The sequence below is a fragment of the Spodoptera frugiperda genome, chromosome 30, assembly GCF_023101765.2.
Source record: "Spodoptera frugiperda isolate SF20-4 chromosome 30, AGI-APGP_CSIRO_Sfru_2.0, whole genome shotgun sequence".
Lineage (NCBI taxonomy): Eukaryota > Metazoa > Arthropoda > Insecta > Lepidoptera > Noctuidae > Spodoptera > Spodoptera frugiperda.
Genome location: NC_064241.1, coordinates 3,781,206 through 3,793,627, shown reverse-complemented (window position 1 = coordinate 3,793,627; position 12,422 = coordinate 3,781,206). Strand labels below are relative to the sequence as shown.

At 37.4% G+C, this 12,422-nt stretch overlaps 2 protein-coding genes across 5 annotated transcripts in view; both read right to left on the bottom strand.

Annotated features, from left to right (window-relative positions):
• LOC126912847 (uncharacterized) overlaps positions 1-11,400 on the bottom strand; it is a 78,525-nt gene extending 67,125 nt beyond the window's left edge. Inside the window, exons 1-2 of the mRNA XM_050707145.1 lie at positions 11,320-11,400; positions 10,147-11,034 (exon numbers count right to left, since the gene is read on the bottom strand). Coding sequence (XP_050563102.1) covers positions 10,243-11,034; positions 11,320-11,400 — 873 coding nt within the window. The 3' untranslated portion in view covers positions 10,147-10,242. The remainder of the gene's footprint in view (positions 1-10,146; positions 11,035-11,319) is intronic.
• The window catches only part of LOC118269616 (angiotensin-converting enzyme), a 220,152-nt gene that overhangs the window by 192,857 nt on the left and 14,873 nt on the right, over positions 1-12,422 (bottom strand). The window lies entirely within an intron of this gene.

Genomic DNA, 12,422 nt, shown 5'->3' with positions numbered 1-12,422 from the left:
TGCAGTGAAGTAATAATTTATTTACATTCCCACATCAACAAGAAGGAACAAACATATATTACTCCGCACTGACTAATTATGTCATCAGTCGTTTTAAAACGGGATATTTTGTCAAATTGTGGGAAACGAGAACTCTAATTAGTTACAAACGAAGTATATTTTGGTAGAATTGGTAGACTGAGAATGTGTCGTCATTCACAAAGTATTTAAATATCTTCATTAATATGGGGATTCCGACATGGTTAAGATGTTATTAAGCAAAATAGTGAATAGGTTTAGGCAACCATTTGTGCCTGCTCATGACTTCTTGGCTAAATACATATCACATAAATGGGAGCATTGAGGAAAAAAAATGCAAATTTATTATCACCCCGTATTAACAGCACCGTCCATCTTAAAAGTAGTGAGTTTGAGCCTTCAATAGAATGTTCATATTTTTTTACAATATCAATAGTAAGAATATCAGTAACTAGTATAAAAATCAAATCTCTTGCTTGCATCTCAAAGAGTAAGTTGTTAAAGCATAATAATTTCATACAACTCAATTCTAAATATACTTTATTACCTTTAACGTCCACAATTCCTCGAAAAGCAATATTGTGACACATTTTTATTCATCACAATATAAATTACAGGGAAAAATGTATTAAGAAATAACTTAAGGAGAATGGTTTATACGTAGATCCTTGTAGGTCCTCAAAATAGACCTCATTCAGTTCAGAATACTTCGAATCATTAGCTTACGTAGTTATTTTTATTGCTCATACAAAATATGACTTACTTGTTGATTCAATGGTCACACACATCACCCAATTCTAAGAAGTATCAACCTTTTCGATTTCTCAAAGGCTGGTCTAGACAGTTGACGCAATAACTTTGATATGTACAGATCAACTATTTTTGTGTAAACCACAAATTGTTATTTTTGGACTAGATGCAATGACGACACAGGATAAAATCTTCTAAAAGAACGTCATCTCGTAGTATAGAAGGACAAAATTGGGTCAAAAACCGGAGATCTCCCTCCTGCCTTTTAGGGAAGTAAACGAGCGAAAATTTTTGGAAAAAACTCTTCATAAACCAACGTCACTTTAACAGAATAATCCCCCCATCAAACCATGAACATGTTTGTTCCATATTACTGGTCTCGAAAAGGGATCCGATCTAATTTCTCCGACATACTGCCTTAAGCCTTTGTGTAATCAGCTGTTCAAAGTTACGAAAGAACGTGGAACAATAGACCAAAACTTGTGTTACTGTGTTACATTCATTATATCACGCCTATTTTGCCCCGTAGGGGATAAAGTTAGCAAGTAAGTAAGTGCAAGTAATCATTTCATTTCTGTTGTAAGAAAACAGTTCTATTCTAGAAGCCGAACATAGAGTTAGAATTTATGTATGTTCCTACGTAGTTAACTATAGCACACAATCTTTCTCATGGTACTCATAAAGTTACTGTTGAAAGCATTAAATAACTATGGACGTCTCAGTTTTTCTTCTGTGATGTTTCTATAAATGCTGTTGTTTGTTACTACAACACGTCAAAACGGCTGAAGAGATTATGGTCTGGAACACGAAGGAGAGGTACTTTTTATCCCATGGAAACGCGGACGCAGAAGGTAGTTAAGTTAGTTATACTACTAATTTTCCCGCGGAATTCATTTCAAGATTGATCTCTAATAGATGAAGTCACATCAAAATCAACTCTGGAGTTTATGAGTAGAGGTATTGCAAATCGACAAACAGACATTTACAGTTTACATGTAAGGAAGTTACTTTACTTTCCAGTACAAATGTATTGTTACTTCAATGTTCAAGTTTCGGTTACTTTGTAAGAACGTCGCGTCGTGTTTGTTAAACCAGTCGATGTTTGGAGTATGAAATTTATTCAAATTATATTATTTTGTCTTTGTTTGTCGTCGTTTCCAATGAATAGATTAAAGATAGCAGTTACTATGTTGACTTCGGGGAGACCTTTTACTGACCCTTGTTTTAGTACATGGTTGCCTACGTCAAAAAGGCGGATAATATTGGAATTTCGTTTTTACGCTACACCGTAATTGAAGAAAAAAACTTTAATTGAAACATGAAGTATTCAAGAGATTTTCAATAGCTAACCACTAACTAGTTATTCGAAATCTCAGCACGTTTCATTAAAATATTTCCACATCTCCTGCTGCAATCTGCTTCAATCATACTATCGACACAACTAATAATAATGCCATCATATTTTATTTTTATGTTTGAAGATAAGAATCAGTTTTTTTTTTATTTCTATACTCATCGGCTCCGCAGCGCGGCGTTCTGGAAGCCATTGTGGAAGGCTCGCTATGTTAAACAGCGGACATCTTGTGGCTGATATTGTCATAATGATACATTGAAAACCAAGTCTAATAAGGTTATTAGCATACACCATTATTATAAACGATCTCTTTTTTAAGGGACGTACATCATGTAATGGCTTCTCCTGCCTTGGGTGACTAAAAACCACACCGTTCCTACTCCTGCTTTTCGAGCCAGAGCCTCGGTAAACCCGCTAAGTAGTCCGCAGCTCCAGATCGGAGTTATGTATAAGGTATTACGTACCGTATAGAAAAGTGTCAATGAAATCAAAATATCTCAAAGGCTAAATATAAACGAACATAACAATAATTAGAGTTCCAGTGCAATACTAACCCGTTCGCAGTTGCCTCGTCTGATCAATTAGCCGCATAATACTAGAATGCAACGCTTCTCCAACTACTGCATACTGATTTTATGTCTCATTATTTTGGGGAAATCTGTTTAGCTACATTTGCATTATAATATTTTGTATGGTTAGGGGAAAATAGGGAACTCATTTTATATGTAGATTAAATAGTCTAAATATATAAAATCAGTTCCCTTTCAAAAAATTAGTTCATTGGGATTTATTTGAACTCGCAAATCACAATCTTTCATCCAGAAATAAACCTTAAAACAATTTGTGTAGGAATTATTTTGATTTAACTAGTGCAGACTATATTACTAATTACTATATTATTTTGTACTAGAAAACTAGTTAATCGTTACATAACGTCAGCTATCATACACTAAACTATTATCGTTTGGAGTCCAGTTTCCCTCATCAATATCCAATTCACAATCAACAGATTTTTAAGAGGAAAAATAATAAAACTGCCAATTAAAATGAAACCACCTTCCTATTATTTATTCCCAATCCCAAGAAACTTTAAAACATGGATGGAGCGTAAAGCGCAGTAGCAGTAGTAGATCAGATACTAAACTTGTAATTGGATTTCAATTCCTAGTACAGTTTGAAACTCATCCCCGATATTTTGCATTAAGCTTTAACTCCTGTTACCTAGAAACTTACAAGTTCTCGTGAACTACGTATCAATGTATGGGTAAAGTGTAAATTCACATAGTTAGTGTTAGTTATGAATTCCCCATTCCCAAAACTAAGATCACTGAGAAGTTTGAATAACAACATATGTATAAAATATTTTTTAATGAAAACAGGTAACCTTCTTAAAGTTAAAGTGCGAACCTCAATTTACCGTAAACAATCAAGGTTCGACTTAAAAAAATATATACCTAAAACCTTTTCCTAGGTCTGTCAAATACTCTGCTGAAAATCACATTAAAATCGTTTCAGCCAAACGAGATAATTGCGCATAAACATAGGTACAGGTCAAACTGAGAACCTCCTTATTTCCGTCTGAATCAAACACAGAATCGGTAACATTGCTCAGCTTGTAGGCACTTGCATTACTACTCCAATAAGTCTTTCCAATATTTAACTACCACTTTCAAGAAAGTTAACACTCTCCTACAATTTATCAAATCTCAGGAACAAGAAGTAAAATTGGAACAAATTCAACATAAAACATAAAGATTGGAGTCAATAGTTTAATTCAAACAAATAGCAGTTTTGGAGCGACCTCCGCATGAGACAAATGGTGGTAACTACTCGTATTGACAATAATAAGTGCAATAAAGAGAATGCTTAAACGAATCTGGGACAAGGTTTGCACTTTGAGCAGTGTGAATGCACTGCGATGTTATATTCGTATTGCGTACCCGGAAAACTATGGGAAGAAGTTGTGGTTTAATATATAATAAAATTATGTAGCTGTGATAAAGTTTGAAGATGTATCTTATCTCTATCTTTATATATATAATTCTTCTGTACGTGTGTATGTCACTGAACTCCTCTTAAACGACTAGACGGATTTTGATGAAACTTTTTGTGTGTGTTCAAGAGGATCTGAGAATGGTTTAGATTCACAATTTTGTCCGCTGGACAATGTTTTTTTAATTTATTTTTAATTTATTAGTAGTTGTTGATTTTGGAATGTTTTACATCGGATCCGACGGACGGCGCTACCATCGCAGTGTCAAATATTAATGACGTTAGATATTGTCATAACATTTGAATAATAATTTTCATCAAAAAGGTCCAGAATGTTTTAGCTTATTAAAAAAAGAATAAAATTTTCAAATTAACGTGTAGACAGGACAACGTCTGTCGGGTCCGCTAGTAGTTATATAAAAATCAATTGATGTTCGTTAGTCTCGCTTAAACTCCAGAACGGTTGGACCAATTTGGTAAAGTCTAGGGCAGGTCCAAAAAGGTGAGAAAATGTTTTTAGGCGGTACGAAGTTTGCCACCAGCTAGTTAGTAAAAAATAAGATAGGTGAGCAGATATAGCTACTTAATTAGGTAAGTATTTTTATTTATTTTTAGCTACAAAAAAAGACTCACATATCGATACAAATACGTAAAGTACTGTCTGTAAGTACCTAGTTACTGTTGTTTAGGAACGACGAGCCACTGCTCAAAATGCTAAAAACATGGCGATATAAACCAAAACAATTTACTCAAAATTGCACCTAACTACAATAAAAATAAACTCCACAATGCAGTAAAGACAACGGTCTCTAATTGAAATCAGTTCGCTCTAAAGCCTGTAACAATTCGGCATTCAAGTGCTCGAAACGTTTCAACTCGAGGACATGCTGGGGGCAGTTCTAAGACAATTATGTCTAGTCGTGCCTGCATACAGAGCACCTAAGTTAACTCTGGCTTTGTCCTAGTAGTGTTAATATATTGTGTGAATAATGTTCCGTTGTCAATATACTATACGTACTTTTCTCTGCTCAGGGACCTTAGTACCTACGAGTTTAATTTACGTATAACGAAATCGAAACGAGAGCGCGTTTGCGCTTTGCGCTCTCATAGGTTATTAATGGCTTATAAATACATACATATATACTTACACATAATTATCATAAAATACAATATATAAATAGAATAAATAAATACTAAAATAACAATATTATAAATAGTAAATAAATAAATTGGTGATAAAACTACAAATACTCTATACCATATTAAATACACATGTCAAAATAATATACATAGATAGGTAGTAGAAGATGAGTCTGTCTGTTACCATGGTGAAGCCGCGGGCGGAAAGCTGATTAAGTTAAGAATAAAATAATGACCATAATCTCAATAATAATAAAGTAATTTCCATAACTATCCCATGAATACAAACTCCTAAATAGATATACAAAGACTATGAAAATATCCTCAATCCATATAGCGCTACACTAAAGTCTAACATCCAAAGAATGGCTTAGCTAAGTGGAATCTGATGCGATGTGTCATTAGCAAATTCTCGCTTCCCATACGTTGAAGTTATTGGATCCTAGTTGCTTCTATTTTAGAAGATAGATTAATAGGTTTTATATTACTATGTATATCAACTATACGACCTGTTATGGGAACCATCGAGTACTATAAACTTTTGTTTTGTCAGCTATTGTAAATCACCTAAAAGGCTCCACACCTTTTTTATGGATTTGTAAGGGATTAAATAAATAATCATTTTAACCCCATACAATTTTTTAAGGGCGGAATGTCATCCAATGCCTTTGCCCGTCTTGCTGACTAAAAACCATCCTATTCCTACTCCTGCCCTTCGAGCTGGAGCCCCGCTAGATAATCCGCAGCTCCGGTATTCCATACTATAGGGAATTAGGAACAAGATCGAAATCCACGCAGATATACTTAGAGACACAAAACTATAGAACTGGAAGTCATAAATTCAACTGCGAGGAAATAAACCAATCTGACTCTAGGTATTGATGGGTACCTATGGCCAGACCCTAAGATAGGCCTGACAATAACATTCTAGACACAATATCTCCGGAGCTGCGGACTACCTAACGGGTTTACCGGGGCTCCGGATCGAAAAGCAGGAGTAGGAACGGGGTGGTTTTGAGTCAGTAAGAGTCTAACACTCCCTCTCGCCTCGCCCAAGACGAGAGAAGTCATTGGATGATTTTCCCCCTTCAAAAAAAAAAGAGACACAATATCTGGTCTGTCACTATAGAATAACAAGATGGCTGATAAAAAAGGGTTATTCCACCATTTAGATCACGAAAGAACGATTTACTTCGACCTCGAATAAAATGATAGCATAAATACGGTAAGTACTCTGTGGTATGTACGTAAAATAAGACTTAAGTACATAATAATATAAGTATGTCTGCCAGCTAACTTGAATTTAGACTCAAATATTTTCTGAATACCTAATGTCTCTTATTAACTAAACGACGAGTACCTTTATTTTATGATAAGACTGGTTTTTATTTCGGCAGTTAGCACTAGGGAATAAAGATATGGAAGCGTGTGTCGGTTACAATTTAGAGTGTTTTTCCACCAAATTTGTGCTATGTACTGATTTAACGGGGATGTAATAGCTAAGCTGTGAAACTATGTGACCATTTCCACTGATGCTAAGCTATGTGTACTAATGAATATGATTGGTGAAAGCCAAACGCATCCACAGCAACGTAGCATAGCATATCTTTGGGTCAAAATCACCCTTCATCAGGCTTTTAACTTTTATACTGATTTAAAATTATTGTTTAATGAGAAGAGGTGTTTCAATACATTAAACTTTTTAGTACAGATAGTTACTAACGAAAAAAGACCTAACTATCAGCACCCAAGAAGCATAAAAAGTCCCCTTGTTTTGCGGTCACCGCTACGCCAACGAGCCCAAAAACCCGTCCAGATTCAAATTAATATAACTAATGATCTTGTCACAAAAAGTTAATTCAATTAAGCCTTTAGTTACCAGACTTATCTCTTACCAAGTAAGGCTTTCAGACTTAGGTCTATAAAATAAGCCCTATCGTTTTATCTAATGGAATTACCTCGGTTTCACCTGAAATACTGAATCTGCGTTGATACTTATGTTCTAGAGTACAAGTATTGTAGATTAAAGTGTTCAAGTTAGCTTTACTTTGAAATGGAGTAGGTATACCTATGTATAAGACGTAACTTTACACTTCTCGTCAGTTATATTTTTAGTTAGATTATGGTCTACCACCAGAAATTAGCATTAAGTACTTATTTAAATTGCGATATATTTCTACGTTACATAATGTATATTTGGGGGGATCATCCTTATTATTTCTCCCGCCTTGGGCGAGGCGAGAGGGAGTATCAGAATCTTACTGACTAAAAACGACCCCGTTCCTACTCCTGATCATCTCACGATCCCCGACGCCCGTAATGTCCTTCTCGAAGGCTGGGATGTGATCTGAGGATATGTCATTCATAAGCACCAATTAAATCTACCTACATAGTTTCTACGTAAAAGTGTTTTATCAACCATACTTTGTCTTCACCAATCACCAAAGTACCATCAACAAATTCTGTGCATTGACAAAAACCCTTACATATGTTCTTATATGAAATTACCTAAGGGGAAAATTGTATGTTGTTTACAATTAACCAATTAGCCATCCAGAATCCGTACGGTTATCTATTGGATAACGCGATAATACAGTTTGCAAACAGCAAGAGTTTTATTAGGTTAGGACCACCGGATGAAATTAGAAGTTATGAAGTGTACTGGCTTTATAAAAGTTTAAGATAACAAACAAACTTATAATTCATTTTGTTGAGATCGTTGCAAATTAAATAATAGGGGCTTATTTTGGGCAGAAAGTAAGATAATATGGTACGGTACTGGGTTTTGTATGAGGGTCGAAAGAAGTGTGAAAGCCAAATTTAATAAGGACCAAATTATTGTTATGTTCTCGAAGTTGGGTCTTGTATTCTCAGGAATAACAAGGCAGAACCTAACTTGAGATTAAAATGGAAATTACAAAATGACCAAATAATTTCGTAGGAAATATCAAAACAGCATAAATTAATTTACTAGTAAATCATAATACATTCCCAACAAAGCTGTCTAGTATGTCAACAATCCATTGAATACATAGCGGATTTATTTTAATCAAACCTCTAAAATGTTTGACGTTCCACATCGTTAATATTCCGCTAACATTGCATTCAGACCTCAACTTCGCGTTCAAAAATGTCACTTGAACCCTGCCAAAATCCACTAGTAAATTGTTCACGTCATTATACTAAACTAGCTACTTCCGCGCGGTTTCACCCGCTCTATTTTGCTCCTATTGATCGTAGCGTGATGTTTTATAGCTTATAGACTTCCTCAATAAATGCACTATCCAACACAAAAATAATTATTCAAATCGGACTAGTAGTTCTGGAGATTAGCGCGTTCAAACAAACAAACAAACAAACTCTTCAGCTTTATAATATTAGTATAGTATAGATGTAAATCGTAAATTCTCGTCAGAGCTAAATAATATACGCGGCACCATGAGGGTTAAGTGCGAAATGTGCAATTGTACTGTGAACGTTTTTTGATAAATAAATTTTCTACTAATGGTTAGATGTGAGCTCGGGTCTGCGGCGCGAGGGTTAAAGATTGCGTTGCGTTGTAAGAAACTATACATTTTAGCCCTTTTATGCGTTTGTGACGCTGTTTTGTAGAAGAAAGTTATTGCTGCTAGTTATACATTTTTAAACACTATCATTAGAACTCGGAACATATCACGGATGAACTGTGATCATGGCGTTTGCAACAGTGCCGAAATGTCGGAAACTCACAGACATGAATAAACATGGTAAATATCCTGTCTCAAATTCTAATAATAATGTTAGTGACCATGTCAGTTTAAAAACTTATATTTTTAAACCCTATCGCAAAGGGGACATTATTCTAAGTTTACCGGGATTGTGATTCATTACGCATGGTAACATACAGTAACGTAGATATACTGCCGTCACTGCAATAGTGCCACCAAGTACACGATTACCGCGACATTTTTCCAATCACACAAATCTATCGCAACTAACCTTTACCTTTTACCTAACTCTTTAGGGAATACCTACCGTAATACATACATAATAACACACAATATAGTCCAACAATTTCTCTCAGTCAATTCTAACACAACGGAGACGACTTGGAAGAATTATTTATGAGTTCGCGCCGGTTCCCCACCCCTACCCTAATGATACATCGGCCTGCGAATTCAGGGTCGTTAGTCGATACTCACAGGTACTGTGAAACTATGTATGTACTATATAGTACCTAAGTATTTCATTGACCTCGGTATAACTGTTCCTTTGTCTATTTGACTGGAGTGCCTATGTTCATGTGTGCTTATTACCTTAATACCTGCTATATTGAGGCTATATTTGATTTTTTTAATGCTAAAAGTAATGGATGAGGAGTTTTGGTTTTGTCGTTGGTGCAATTGCAAACAGTCTTGTGTCAAGTAAAGATTTGGCTTTAAAAGAAACATTACTATAGCATCAATAAGATGCTATTAGGAGCCGAGCAGAGCGGGTTTGTAGCTAGTATGGAATATAATGCATTAATAAAGTTTCGTAAAGAAAAGTAATGTTTTGGTTCCCTTAGTATGAGTTTGCTTTACGTTTAAAGTAATCGGAACGAGAACGCGTTCGGCGCTCTGATTGGTTGGTTAATTCAAGCCGGCCAATCAGAGTACCGAACGCGCTCTCGTTTCATTCCGAGACATACCTACATAATTTTTCAATGCAAGCCGAGTTGTTCCTCTTGTTGGAAAATTGGAAGTTATGTAATGAAAACACTGGAAACCTATCAGTAACGGCACAGTTATTTTATAGCTTTGGCATGCGTGACGTAGTTAGCCACTACTAATGTTGCACGCATGAAGAGTTAATGGCAATAGTTATCGAAAATGTTTTGTTTTAAGTAATATTGCCTCGGCTTACTCACGTACTATTTTGACGAGGAACTCGACTAGTTTCAAGCCATGCTAGAGGCTCATATTCATGAGCAGCATTCCGCGACACACGACGCGGCGATTGTCGCGCTGCTACTGGCGACTCGAGGATCGCGCCCATCGCGCCCTCTGTCTGGAATCACGCGCACTATCCGGCGCGCGCGACGATGTTGGCTCGTTAGACTCGTTTGCCGGCTGCGCAGGTGTTAGATTCGATTCTCGGGTCGGCGCAAAAACGGTGCTACATACCGCGCTCACTGTGTCACACTCCAGACCCGCAACATTGTAGGTTGACGCAGATTGTAGACTCGGCTTCCAGGCAGGTGGTAATGCCCAGCCACCGTCTCTGTTGAAGTTGGGACGGCGACTTATTTCGATGGCCTCACGTACTTTCCGCGGTACAAAGTATTTCTCCCTCGCTAGTACGGAGACCTTGTCGAAGCGAAGGAAATGAGCCGTGCCCGCGCTACAAGCATGCTCGGCTACTGCCGATGTATGGGTGTCCCTGTTCTTCACACTGCGTATGTGTTCTTTGAGTCTGGTTGTGATGTTGCGGCGAGTTTCCCCAATGTAACTCGAGCCACAGTCGCACGGTATCATGTATACCCCGGGAACTGCCAGTGGATCCTTGTCCTTAGGTGAGCGTAACAAGTTTCGTAATTGACCGGGTGGGCGGAAGATCGTCCTGATGCTGTATCTACGGCGTAACAGGTGTCCGATGGTGTCGGTTACTCCTTTCACGAATGGTAAAAATGCTGGAGTCCGCTCCGCAACTGCCGGTCGTCTTTTACCTGATGAATTACTCGCCAGTCGAGTACATTGGCGCCAGTTGTACCCATTGGTTTCCAGTACCCGTCTCAGGTGATCAAGTTCTGCGTCAATGTACTGGGGATCACACAGGTTCAGTGCCCGGTTGATTAAAGTACGGGGAACAGAGGCAAGGTGGGAGGGATGATGGTGCGAGTCGGGTCGTAGGTACCAGTCCGTATGTGTCGGTTTACGGTAAACCGTGTGTGAGAAACGGCCGTCTGTTTCACGCCTCACAAGCACGTATAAGAACGGCAACATTCCTTCTTTTTCCTCCTCAGTGGTGAACTGAATGCTGCCGTGTACCGAGTTTAGGTGTCCCACGAATTCTGCCACATGTTCCCGGTTGATGACGGCGAATACGTCATCAACATATCTCCACCAGTATCGCGGGCGCACCGGGGCGGATGTTAAGGCTTGACCCTCAAACCACTCCATATACATATTAGCAACCACTGGCGCTAGCGGCGAACCCATAGCAACTCCGTTCACTTGCTGGTAATAATCCCCTCTCCACAAGAAATAACCTGTTGTCAGGCAATGGCTTACACAATCAATGTATCCTGTAATTATAACTACTTGATTACGCCTATTGCTAATAATTGCTAATTACAATATTCGATTTGTTTTGAGATCGAAGTATGCAGTATTATAGAACGTTGTTGAAAAATTTGTGTACGAAATATCAATGTTATTTATAACATAATTGTTATGCCGACTTAAATTATTATGTTATCGGCTTAATCACCTAACTGTTTGACGTGGAACCCGACTAGTTTCAAGCCATGTTAAGGTCTTATAATCGTCTCGTCAAACAGTTACGTGAGTAAGCCGATAACATAATTACTAATTTATTATGTCTCACGAAAGTTATAATAAATGTATGTTATGTACAGATTGAAAATAAATAAAAATCAGTCAATCTATATATTTTATTGTAACTATTCGACCCGAGAATCGAATCTAACACCTGCGCAGCCGCCGGCGAACGAGTCTAACGAGCCAACATCGTCGCGCGCGCCAGATAGTGCGCGCGATTCCAGACAGAGGGCGCGATGGGCGCGATCCTCGAATCGCCAGTAGCAGCGCGACAATCGCCGCGTCGTGTGTCGCGGAATGCTGCTCATGAATATGAGCCTCTAGCATGGCTTGAAACTAGTCGAGTTCCTCGTCAAAATAGTACGTGAGTAAGCCGATAACATAATAATTAATTTAGTATGTCTCACGAAAGTTACAATAAAATAATATTGCCTCGTTATTTATTTAGAAGAAAAAACAAGCTTAATTTTACAGCTTAAGCCAATAAATTATAGTGATTTATTTGACAAAAAGACAATTAACTGTTGTAACTACTTAACCAATAACTTTTTTTGAGAGGGAAATATCAGCTAATGTCTTCTCCCGCCTAGCGAGGAGAGTGTCAGACTCTTACTGACTAAAAACCACACCGTTCTTACTTGTGTTTA